The 12,944-nt window shown below is 44.0% G+C and overlaps 1 protein-coding gene across 1 annotated transcript in view; it reads left to right on the top strand.

Annotated features, from left to right (window-relative positions):
* The window catches only part of LOC100942509 (heparan sulfate glucosamine 3-O-sulfotransferase 3B1), a 44,104-nt gene extending 36,928 nt beyond the window's left edge, over positions 1 to 7,176 (top strand). The window contains exon 2 of the mRNA XM_003791075.3: positions 3,156 to 7,176. Coding sequence (XP_003791123.1) covers positions 3,156 to 3,774 — 619 coding nt within the window. The 3' untranslated portion in view covers positions 3,775 to 7,176. The remainder of the gene's footprint in view (positions 1 to 3,155) is intronic.
* The last annotated feature ends 5,768 nt before the right edge of the window (positions 7,177 to 12,944 follow it).

The following is a 12,944-nucleotide window of genomic DNA, read 5'->3' as shown; positions in this document are numbered from 1 at the left end:
GGAAACTGCCATTTCTGGCTTGTGTGATAAATAGTTTGAACCATTTCTATCCATGTGCTCAATAGAGGAGCTGTGGCCTCTGTAGATTGGGACGCTTGGAGCTTTGAATGTCCTACTGAGAGGTAAATACTTGGTCAGAATGATGTGGAAATTGTCTTTTTACTTTCATTCCTATGCCTAGTGGGAGTCAATCAGACATCTCCATCTCTTGTTAATACATGATTATAGATATGTGATCAAAATTTAGTATCCATAAGTTAATGCATCCCCTTTTGATGTATATAGGACACACTGGTGGATACATTCATATACTTAATTTTGGTCCCACCATATGCCATAAAGTATGTATTAAGCAATTTCATAATGATAATAATAATAGTAGTAGCTGATACATATACTTATCAAGTATGTATTATACATTGGGCATGTTCTAAGCATGATTATTAATTCTTTAATCTTCATTAACCTCCCACGAGGTAGTTATTATCAGCTTCATTTTTACAGATGAGGAGAAGAAGCCCAGAAAAGCTAAGTAAGTTACTCCAGGTACCATAGCTTATAAGTGGGGAAGCCAGGATTGGAGGCTGTCTGGCTTCTGAACCCAAAGAGCTTAAATATTAAACTAAACTGAGTCAGCTCTACAAACTTCACTTTAAAAAAGTTTATTCTTAATTGACAAATAATTTGTATGTCTGTGGGGCATCGTGTGATGTTTTGATATACATTTATTTAGAAAACATTGAACCAGGCAAGTTCACATATCCATCACCTCACCAACTTGTCCTTTTTTTTTTTGTGGTAAGAATGTTAAAATTCTATTCTTGAAGCAATTTTAACATAGACAATGCATTGTATTTAATTGACGTCACCAAGCAGTGAAATAGATCACTAAAACTTACTTCTCTAGAGTCACTGAAACTCTACGCTTTGATCAACATCTTCCCTTTAGTCGCACCCCTCCCCGACCCCCGTCTCTGATAACCACCTTTGTACTTTCTGTTTCAATGAGATCTTCATTTTTAGATTCCACATATAAGCGAGATTGTGGACAGTACTTGTCTTTCTGTGCCTGGCTTATTGCACTTACCATAATGTTCCCCAATTCCATTCATGTCGTGAGTGACTGACTTCCTTTACTTTAAAGGCAGTTTAAGAACAGCCACTGTGTGTACATACCACGTTAAAGCAATCTCTCATCCATTAATACACACTTAGGTTACTTCTGTGTCTTGGCTAACTTGTATACTGCTGAAGTGAATGCAGGAGTGCAGATATCTCTTTGACATACTTATTTTAGTTCCTTTGGCTAAACACCCAGTCGTGGGATTGCTAGAGCTAACCTTATTTAATTTTCAGTTAACAACTCTACAAAGTAGGTATCATTATTTTCACTTCACATATTGGTATTGGGATAATAAAGCTCGGACAGATTAAGTAACTTGCCTCTTGGTTACAGAGCCGACAGGATGTGGAGAAGGACTCAGAGCTAGGCCCATTTACACTAGAGCCCATACTCTGCTTTTTGGTTTTTTGGTTGTTTTTTTTTTAGAGACAGGGTCTTGCTCTGTCACCCAGGCTAGAGTGGAGTGGCATCAGCATAGCTCACAGCAACCTCAGACTCCTGGACTCAAGAGATCCTCCTGCCTGCCATAGCCTGCCTAATACCTGGGACTGCAGGCACCCAATACCACACCTGGCTGTTTTTTTTCTATTTTCAACAGAAACAGTCTTGCTCTTCCTTACCCAGTTTTGAACTCCTGAGCTCAAGTGATTCTCCCTGCCCCTGCCTCCTGGAGTGCTGGGGTTACAGGCGTGAGCCACAGTGCTGGTCCAGAGCCCTTTACAGTCTCTGCCTTCATTGACAGTCTCTAGTCCCAGGAGGACATCTGACCCAACACTCCTCTTTGTCTCCATCCTTCCCTTTCCCATCTCCTGTGTCCTGAGGTGTCACAGAACATCCACCTGTAGGCTTTTCCTTTTGCTCAGGCACCTGTTTTTATGTCCTGCTTTTCCCTACCATGGACAGTCCTCTTTCAGCCCAGAGTGTTATCACTCTCTCCAAGCCTCCCATGTCACCCCTTGCTTGCCTTGGGTGGTGCTGTTTCTTTTTTCTTGAGCAGATTCACCTGAAAATATTCCACAGAGGGAACTTACAGCATCAACAGACCCCTAAGCTCCAGACTCTCCACCCCAAGTTGTATGACAACAGTCATATCACATAGTCATGTAACAGAATCTAGGTCCTAACAATTAAAATTTGCAACTCGTTTTATAGTATCAGCTACATTCACGTGGCTTTGGACGTCATTTCTTATAACCAAGGTGTTAATGTCACTGATTTGTGTAATCAATGTGATGTGATCTGCCCCTCCCCCAACCGCTTTTTGGCAAATACCATGGTCTTTATGTACTGAGGGATGTAACAGAATTGTATACCACTTTGTATGTTAATGTAAGTTAATGCTGTCACAGATATCTTACCATTTTTCCCCCTAATGGAATCTAAGGTATTTTTGAAAGCTGCTAGAATTGTGTCTTGGGAATTTCCTCATGGCCTGTTTGTATGAGTTTGTACTTACCTGATTCACCGAGTCTGACTGCAGTGTGCTGTGTGGCTTTTTGGAATGAAGGCTGTGTCAGTGGTCACTGTGATAAAGCTGGAACAACCTGGCTGGACCAGGGAGGTGTTTTTCTTCTGGTGTCCATGGCACATTCACCTGGGCCTGGTATGTGTGTGAAGGCAGGCTGGGGACTGGACTCACAGACAGTGAAATCTCTGCCAGCCCCAGGGCTATTTTGTTTTTTAGGGAAACCAGAGGCCAAAGACTCTTATGTGTTGACATCAAGTGTGTGGGCCAGTCTGAAAGCTGGATACCTGAAAAATAAGAAAGAAGGGGCACCCACAAGAGGATCCTAGAGAAAGGGGTATCTTGCTCTTTCTGCCTTGTGAGATGCCTTCATGTTTCAGGAGGAGAGAACGTGCCCTCCCAACTTCAGCTGGGATATTGTTAACGTCCCGTTCAGCTCTAAAATTCTGCTTGTAACTTCACGTTTCTGCGCTAGTAAGAGGGAGCCGGGATTAGAAGCGTTGACCTTGAGACCTGTGGCCGCAGAGGCGTGCCCTTCTGACCCTCTGGTTTGTTTGCTCTTCCCAGGGACCTGATGCCGAGGACCCTGGAGGGCCAGATCACCATGGAGAAGACGCCCAGTTACTTCGTGACGCGGGAGGCGCCCGCGCGCATCTCGGCCATGTCCAGGGACACCAAGCTCATCGTGGTGGTGCGGGACCCGGTGACCAGGGCCATCTCGGACTACACGCAGACGCTGTCCAAGCGGCCCGACATCCCCACCTTCGAGAGCCTGACGTTCAAGAACAGGAGCGCGGGCCTGGTGGACACGTCGTGGAGCGCCATCCAGATCGGCATCTACGCCAAGCACCTGGAGCTCTGGCTGCGCCACTTCCCGCTCGGCCAGATGCTCTTCGTGAGTGGCGAGCGGCTCATCAGCGACCCGGCGGGCGAGCTGGGCCGCGTGCAGGACTTCCTGGGCCTCAAGAGGATCATCACGGACAAGCACTTCTACTTCAACAAGACCAAGGGCTTCCCCTGCCTGAAGAAGGCCGAGGGCAGCGGCAAGCCGCACTGCCTGGGCAAGACCAAGGGCCGGACCCACCCGCACATCGACCGCGAGGTGGTGCGGCGGCTGCGCGACTTCTACCGGCCCTTCAACCGCAAGTTCTACCAGATGACCGGGCTCGACTTTGGCTGGGATTGAACGGACCTGGGCTGTGTACCTTACCATGTGGCTTATATATTGAGAGAGATTATATGTATGTAAAATGTACAGAAATCTATTTTATAATAATTTATTTTTAATTCATAAGCAATTAATTCACTAAGCTGCCTGGCCACACTCTTTAGGGAGTTAGCGTCATAATCTGTTAACATTCCAAAGTGTTGAACTCCTTATATTTTGTTCTTCACAGCTGATGGTGCTTCTGTGTTGTCCCCCACTCCCCTGCCTATTATATTTAAAAAGAAGAAAAGCACAACTTGAGATTTTGGTTGTTACGGGTATTCAGCCTTCAGTCCCCGCCGCCTGAGTTCTCTGCCGGCTGCCTCCTCGCCTCTTTGGTCTATTCCAGCGACCCGTCTTCTGCCCGTGCACCTTGGAGCAGCGCTGAGCTGCAAGCTGCTGAGTTCTCGGCAGGCTGCCTCCTCACGTCTTTGCTCTCATATTCCAGGACCCGTCTTCTGCCGCGCACCTCGGAGCAGCGCTGAGCTGCCAGCTGCTGAGTTCTGAAGGCCAGGCCTCACCGAGCAGCTTCCTTGGAGGATAGGAGGCTTCCACCCCCAGCGCCAGGGTCTCCCACCCCCACTCAGCAGCGGGGAATCACTCACTTCCTTTTTGGTTGCAATGCCAGCCTGCATTTACTTTAGCTTTTGATTTTGAAGGATGGCCCAGCATCCTCCTCTTCCCCATTCCCCACTTCATTAACCAGCTTAAAGTGTATGCAAATGTCAGCGTCCTCTTTTCCAGGTCACATGTGTGACTCTTGGGTGCTGCTTTAGAAATAAAGGTGATTTCTTCTAATTTGCATGAGAGGGCACCACGCTTTGTTCTCCAGGCAGGCAGTTCTGCTTTAACACACCAAAGAATCCAATGGGCTGGCAGAGCCACCAGCACAAACCAAGGACGCTGGGTGATGTGACACAAGGGGTCAGACGTGTCCCTCACCTTCAGTCTTCCAAGGGGCTGCTAGGTACAGAGTCAGCAAATGCTGGGCCACAGGCCCTGAGCCTCAACAGGGAGACAAGAGAAAGACCCAAGAATGACAGGCAGCCTGACATGGGAAGGGAATCCCTGCTCCCCCTGGCTTGATGTCTCCTCGGAGCCCCTAGCTTATCTCAGCATGACATAGCAGAGTGACAACATGGTCTGTAGTCAATGGCCAAATGACAAGAACCAAGACTGGGGCTTGTAAAGGCAGGTTGGGGAAGCTGGCCCCTGCTACCTGTAAACACTTGACCCTGACACTTGTATAGCTGTTCCTTGTTTTAGCCAGGTCTTGACCAAAGGGTTGCCAGCATTGTCACTGCTGTGCAGAATGCTCTTCACTTAACCTTTCTGGTAAGAGAGAGCTACTGGGCATGATGACTTAGACTGCTGGGTAACCATATAGCATTATGGGGCAGCTGGCTAAACATACAGCAGTATCACATGTGATATATTCAGATTATCCTCAGCTTTCCAAACCAGAATGCTTCTACCAGAAAAGAATTGTTATTTGAGTTATTCCTTCATCAAGGAATATGTGGGAAGAGACACATATTGACAAAATGGTTAAGATGTGATATTTACAAAGGACACTTTTGTGTTTTGTATGAGATAACTTGTCTGATAATGTAAGAAAACTTGTTTGGAAAGAGGAAAAGATAATTCATCTTTAGAAACTGATCAAAGATACCACTTTAAGTAGTATCTTAATAATCTGGTTTATATTTGCCCACAAGTTTTAACCCAGATCTGGCTACTTACACTTAATAGCAAAAGTATCATCGTGTAGGTTCCTTTTGGAGGAAGATGGTTAGGGCTGTATGCATTCCTCAAATGCTAAAACCATTGCATAGCTTTCTGATTGTGTCTAGAAAATGACGTGGAGCCTGCACTTGGTGGAACACCAACATAGCTAGCATGGTTCAGCCCTCTTGTTGCTTGGATGTGAAAAACACCGGCCAAGGGTGCTGACTGGTTGTACATTATTTCGCTTATTTGAAATTAAACTGAGATCTCCTCTTTTCAGTTACAGCATAATATGGCTTGGAATAGAAGGTGATATCCAGGCCTTTCACGGAGACTTGCCCTGTCAGCTCTCTGGCCATCCCTGTGATCTGATGTGGCTCAGGAAGAAGGAGGAAGGTTCAGAGAGGGGCTGCAACAAAGCCAGAGGAAAGTACTCATGTGCCTTCCCCTGCAGGTCCCTGCCCTCTTCCCAAGCTGGACACTTTTAGATTGTTTATTCCCTGCCTTAAAATAAAACTGAAACAGGAAATTTGCAGATAGAAGGAGGGTCATTTAGTTGTCAACAATGAAGTAGGTCAAATTCTATTCTGGGTCAAATTCTTGAATTCAAACACATGTCCGCAATTAGCACTGATGGAGCATAGCAAATTTTTCTATATAAGACAAATAAATCAAACATCACGTGCACCTCTTCCTAGGGGGTCTGATAGCTTACAGCCCCCGACTGATCTGGGTTACACCCCAGCCTGTGGCAGTTACTACAGAACCTGCATGTCTTCCTTTTGGAGAAGGCAGGCCACAGGGAAAATTAAGCCTTGAATTTCTTCCTGTTCTAGCAATCTCCAAGGCCACCACACTTAGCTTTTTAGCTGCTAGAAGACAAACCCCCTTTCATGTCTCGGCATTTTGTCCCAGCATGTTCTGGGTTTCTTCTAGTTTGAGGGAAAATCTCTGGTATTCATTGCAGTACTTTATTTCTCTGTTTTTTTTTCTTTTCTCATTTGAAAACAAACAAAAAATGTTAACAAAAAATGAGAGGTTTTTATTGTTCCTATCTTTCCTGTGCTTTTTTTTTCTGCAGTGTTTGTGCTGTAGTCTGTTAACTTGTAGGTGGTACCTGGAAAGGTATTTAGGTATCATGACTTCATAATATGATGACGGAGGAGGAGAAATTGGGATTCTCTTTTGGGGTCATTTTGAGTGACAGATACATTAGAGACCTTTGAAGGAGCACCATTTCAGATGCTGCCAGGGTATTTTTATAAGAAAGGAAAACGGACTGTTCCAATGAACTAGAAACGGTACGTATCCAAGATGTTGACATATAAATTAATGTCATTTTTCCATTTGGTTTATCAGAAAGGATGGTCAAAAAAACTTACAGGTGTTGTTAGATTTTCTTTTTCACTTTTATAACATTAATTTATGACTGAGTTTCATTCAGCCCAGTAATCTAAAATACTGTGCAAATTCTAGCAGTATGTCTTCTATAACCTGGATGTTAGACTAGCCAATATGTACAAAAAAATTTAAATCAAGTATTTTGTCCTATGTATAACACAAATTAATTTTACACAAAGGAAGATGTTTCTAGGAAAATGAAATTCTGGTAATTCATACTATTTCTTTGTATGAACAAATAAAATATATTTTTACCAACTTGTGAGAACTTTATGTCTTCTCAAATGCCACAGATGGACAGGATAGCAATATTCAGTAACTAAGAGCATGTGCACACACACACAAAATCATTCTGATTGCAGGTAGAGCTTTCTTATTTTAAAGGCTCAAATCCAGAATCCAAATAACCCACAAATACTGGGGGTGGGTTTTTGTAAATGACTCCTGAAGATTGGTGGATGAGAGAGGCTCGTGGGCCCTGAGGAGCTCCCCCCCGCCCTGCCCCCAGTGCTTTCCCTTACACAGGAGTCAAAGAATTCCTTAGACACCACCTGCTGCAGCCTGCCAATGCCACAGGGTTAGACCAGGATGGACACACACGGGCAGCCACATGTCACCAGCAAGTGCAATGTGAGCAGAGCACCTATGGCTGGGTGGATTTGGAGAATAGTAGCCTTCCATTCTCACATTTACAGAGTGTTGTGTAGAGATCTTTATCTATAAGCCAGAGGCAGAAAGGGCTTAGATGAGACGGTATTTCTATATCTTTAGTCTGTCTCAACCTACCTTCTGTTTTCTTTAGACCTAGCATACCATCTGTACGGTTACTATTTCCTACCTTTTTTTTTTTTTTTTATTGTTAGGGATTCATTGAGGGTACAAAGAACCAGGTTACACTGATTGCATTTGTTAGTAAACTGTGTCCCTGTCCCAAGAGGTGTGTCACACCCCGTGACCCTCACCCCCTTTCCTCCTTCCCTCTCCCTGCACCCTACTTCCTCCCCCCTCCATCGTGTACTAGGTCATGAATTGTCCTCATATCAGAATTGAGTACATAGGATTCTTGCTTCTCCATTCTTGTGACACTTTACTAAGAATAATGTGTTCCACTTCCATCCAGTTTAATACAAAAGATATAAAGTCTCCATCTGTTTTAATGGCTGAATAGTAATCCATGGTATACATATACCACAACTTGTTAATCCATTCCTGGGTTGGTGAGTGTTTAGGCCATTTCCATATTTTGCAATTGTAACTTAAGCTGCGATAAACAGTCTAGTGCAAATATCCTTATGATAAAAGGATTTTTTTTTTCTTCTGGACAGATGCCTAGTGATCAAATGGGAGGTCTAGTTTGAATTCTTTGACGGTTCTCCATACTTCCTTCCAAAAACGATGTTTTCCTCTGGACTGTGCTTTTCACCAACATGGTTGATTATCAAACCTTCACCCTTTATAACAATTCACATCCTAGAAGGGAAACCCTTGTATAGTTGCTCTTGCAGCATTTCACATAGTGCCAAGACTGACTGGCTCCCTTCCTTCAGCTTGACCCTCTTTTATCAGATGGTCCCCAAGCTGTCATCTATAATGGGTTCTTGGAACTGAAAGTGGAACAAGAGACTTATCTTTCATAAGGGATTTTCAAAAGAGAGTTAAAACCTTTTAAATCCCTAATCTCATTTTACCTTCTAGATTCAAACTTCAACAATATATTCCCAGCATCTTGTATATGATCAATAATTATTTCTTCTTATCCTTTACAACTGAACAAACATAGCTGGCTGGCTGTCTGTGCCCACGGGATTTACCCTGGCCACCTGGCTGTCTTGCTTTCAATTGCAATAAGCTCCTCTAAAACCTATAGTTCTTAACATTGGCATCTAGTTTCATTTTTTCTTATTATGATATACAAAAGATGATAAAATAGTCCTATTATTGCACAAAGTTGGTGATAGTAACTTATCCGTGAGCTTATAGCCAGCATCCTTCATTTGAGAGGTTGGGATATGTTTGTTCCTATCCAATTCTCTTTTTTTGGTGAACTAATAGTGGCTTAAGGACCTTGATGTATAGTGTTTCCTGAGATACACAAATATAAGGAATTGAAGTTCCTCCTTTGTATCTGCCTTTGTAATCATGAGAAGGTGCTAGAGGCTACTCTATCTCCTCCCTTCTGGCCCTCAGTGCTGCCTGCTCCAGTGCCTCCCTTGTTCTTGCTTGTTAAGAAATCCTGACCCCCAAATATCTAGGCCTTGCATGATTTCTCTTTCAATATGTTCAACAAGAGCAGGGAGAGCGAGAGAGTATCAATCCTTCTTTGGAAGCAGTAACCAAAAGAAATCTCTAGAGCTTTTGGGGAAGGGAAGCATAAGATAAGAGGGCTGTTTAGAGGAGTGTACTATGAACATAATATTCCCTAAAAACGGGAGCAAGAGCCTGGAGGCAGAGGTCAGTTCATTCATTTGCTGTTATTTACTGAGCACCTACTCAGGACACAACCCTAAACAAGACATGCTTCCTGCTTTAAGGAGTTTGCGTTCCATGGGGGCATTGAAGTGCAAGGGAAGGTGCTACTCGAAGGTAATGTGACAAGGGCCATGTCATGGAGGGGGAGGGTCGAGGGACAGTCATATGTACAAATCTGGCAGGACATAACCAGGCGATGGGACAATGGAGGGTGGAATGATGGAGGCAGAGAGAGAACAGGAAGTGCCAAGAGCTAGATGTGCACAAGTTGGGTCTTGGGGGCAGCAGGCCATTCCTGGGGACATAGCTGGAGTGTACAGACCTGAGGATAGCTCTGGAGTAAACAGAAGATTGTATTACAAGTTGTATCTGGACAAGTCCAGAGCTGTCCAACTGCTTTTGACCTCCTGACTCGTCTCTCCAGTTACCTGTCTGATATCTCTATTTGGATGTCTCCAAAAGCATCTCAAACAAAAACATGCCCCCAATTGAACTCTTAGTTCGCTCTCCTAAATCTTCTGGACTACTTTCTCCTGTTTGGGAGTTCTCCAGCTAGAAACCTGGGAGTCATTCTTGACCTCTCTTTCTCTCACCTTCCTCACATCCAGACAACTGCTAAATCCTGCCAAGACAACTTCCAAAAACTTTATCAAATTCATTCACTTCTCTCTGTCTCTTCTGACACTGTCACCTGGTATAAGCTACTTTCCTGTGTGCTGGGCCACTACGGACCCTTCCTCCAGGCCTCCCATGATGTCCTCCCACTCCCTTGAACCCAGTCTTCTCACAGCAGATGGAGGGGTCTCTTAAAAACTCAATTGGTTCATGGTGCATTTCTTCTGCCAAAAGCTCTTAAATAGTCTCTTGTTATGTTTTAGGTAAATCACAACTTCTTAATTTGCCTTAGATGTCTCCACGAGCCTCACTGTATATCCAACCCTCAAGCCACACTGTCTTCTTTCAGCTCCTAGAAAGAGCCAAGTTTTCCTGATGGATGCCATTTCTCTCAACTCTTTGCCTGGCCAACTCTTCTTTCAGAACTTGTCATCTCCTCTCCCCCTTGCCTATGACTTCTCAGTCCCCATGGTAGACTGTGACCCTAATGAACCATGCCTCATGGTACTCACAACTTTGGGTAAACCTCTCCCACACTGACCTAGTTGCTGGACCTGGGATTACGTTAGCCAACAGAATACAAGAGAAATGTGACTGTGTCCATCCCAAAGCCATCCCTGAAGGCTTTGGGTTCCATCTGGGTGAGAGAGGATGTGCTTTTAATTGGCCTGGCCACTTTTGGTTCCTCATCTTGGAATGCTGACTTTTGGGATACTCCCTTTTGGAACCTGGCTTCTATGCTATGAGAAGCTCAAGCCACCTGGAGAAACTACATGTAAGCATTTTGGTCAACAGTCTCAGCTGAGCTCTCAGCAGACAGCCTATATTAACTGCCATCATAGTAGTTGGCCCTCTTGGGTATTCCAGTCTAGTTGAGCCTTCAGGTGATTGCAGCTTCTCTCTATATCATGTGGAACAGAAGAACCAGCCAGCTGAGCCCAGGCAACCACCAAAATTGAGAGAGATCATAATTGATTTTTCTTTAAGCCAATTAAGTTGTGGGGTGGTGTGACAGTCTAATAATAAATAATTGGAATTATTAATTGCTCTCCAATCTAAATTAACTTCTATTCTTACTTTAGCTCAGGTAACACAATACCCTTTCTTCATAGCGCTTGCCACAATTTATAGTGGCATAACTCTGTATGTATTTGTATGTTTACTTATTATCTTTCTCTAACACTGGTCTGCCATCTTCATGACGGACAAGACCACAGCTTCTTATTCATTGGCAAAGTATTTTCATTGGCACCTAAGAAGTGCTTAATTATCTGCTGAATGAAAGAATCAGGGGTTTAGAATATATCCTGAGGGCAAGGGGATAAGAGTTTTAAAAAGAAAGATGCCTGACAAAATACAAGGGGAAAAAAGTTACATTTTAAAAGCTAGCTATTACTGAGGGCAGAATAATTCTAAGAGAGTTTTCTTATGGTTAAGAAGCAATAAGAAAGTAAGAACATTGAGTTTTGGAAAAAGAAGGCTTTGGGTCCAGTCTGGGTGAAAGAGGATGAGACAGAGAGGTTAAAAGTATACTGAAAAATAATGTGAAGTGTGGCTTTCTTCAGGAGAGAAAAAATAAATTAAGGGATTTTGATCTTGAGATGGACTCTGGAGATAAGCATTTACGGACACAGAGACCTACAGGAAAAAGACATGGAGAAAAACTTGTTTCTTGAGAATGTGCTTCAGGGACCTGGAAAGAGAGAACAGGTCTCACAAGGAGGAGATGGGAAGACATTTTGTGATGGAGGGAGGGGTGATTAGGCCTGTGTATTAGTTTTTTTGGGCTACCATGACAATGCTTCACAAACTGGGTATCTTAAAACAACAGAAATTTACTGTCTCACAATTGTGGAGGCCAGACGTCTGAAACAGAGTGTTGGCAGGAGCATGCTCTCTCCAGCTCTTCTAGACCAGCATCTTTCCTCACCTCTTCCATCTTCTGGTAGCCTGAGGCATTTCTTTGCTTATGGCAGCAAACCCCCAATCTCTTCCTCTGTCTTCATGGCTGTTTCCCTCCACATCTGGGTCTGTGTCTTCACAAGGCATTCTCCTCCCTGTATGAACTCTCTTCTTCTTATAAAGACACCAGTCTCATTAGACACCTAATCACCCCTCTTAACTTGATTACATCTGCAAAGGTCCTATTTCCAAGTAAGGTCACACTCACAAGTACCAGGGTTTGGCTCTTCAAAGTATTTTTTTTGGGGGGGAAACAATTCAACCAATAACAGCTTGACATCCAACTTGCTATTGGGAGTTGCTTTAATTCCACTCCAACATGCAACTCCCAAAGCTTTTCTTAACCACTTCAGGCTTTGTGAATCTTCCCAGTAGAATATTGCAGACCTCAGCTCTTCCCTAGAGGAATGAAGGGAGGATTTGGAGAATTGTATAAGAAAGAGAAATGATCCACCACAGTGGACCCCAGGAAATGTGAGCCTCCCAAGGAAAAGGTAGGGGGCTTCCTGTCATTTGGTTCTTGTTATTTCATTTGGCTTTGAAAGAAAAGCATGAACTGGGAAGGCTATGGAACTTGGGAAAAACTCAAGTCACCATAAGATTAGCAGTTTGGAAAGATGATGCCGGCTGCTGGAGAGAGTAGAATGGAAGGTTTAGGAGGAGAGGCAAAGGGATCTATTAGAGGCTGTGGCAGGGACCCAGGTAGGAAATGAAGGTGGCCAGGATCACAGTAGTGGTTTGGAAAGTGAGGGAAGTTTGTGGGTTTGGGAACCATAAAGCACAAACTGAAGGAATTTAGGGGGTGAGGAGACAGCAAGAATGACTAACACATTCATGGCTTCAACATCAGGGAGGAGAGTGGTGCTAAAGAGTTGATGGGAAATGAACAAGGAGGAGCCCGTTGTTGCAGTAATGCAGACATCAAGGATGAGCACTCAGGTGGGGTGGTGGGTGGGGAGGGCTCTGACATGCTG

This window comes from Otolemur garnettii, unplaced genomic scaffold, assembly GCF_000181295.1.
Source record: "Otolemur garnettii isolate 467f Iridium unplaced genomic scaffold, OtoGar3 scaffold00046, whole genome shotgun sequence".
In the NCBI taxonomy this organism is placed as follows: Eukaryota; Metazoa; Chordata; class Mammalia; order Primates; family Galagidae; genus Otolemur; species Otolemur garnettii.
This window is presented reverse-complemented; position numbering and strand designations above follow the sequence as displayed.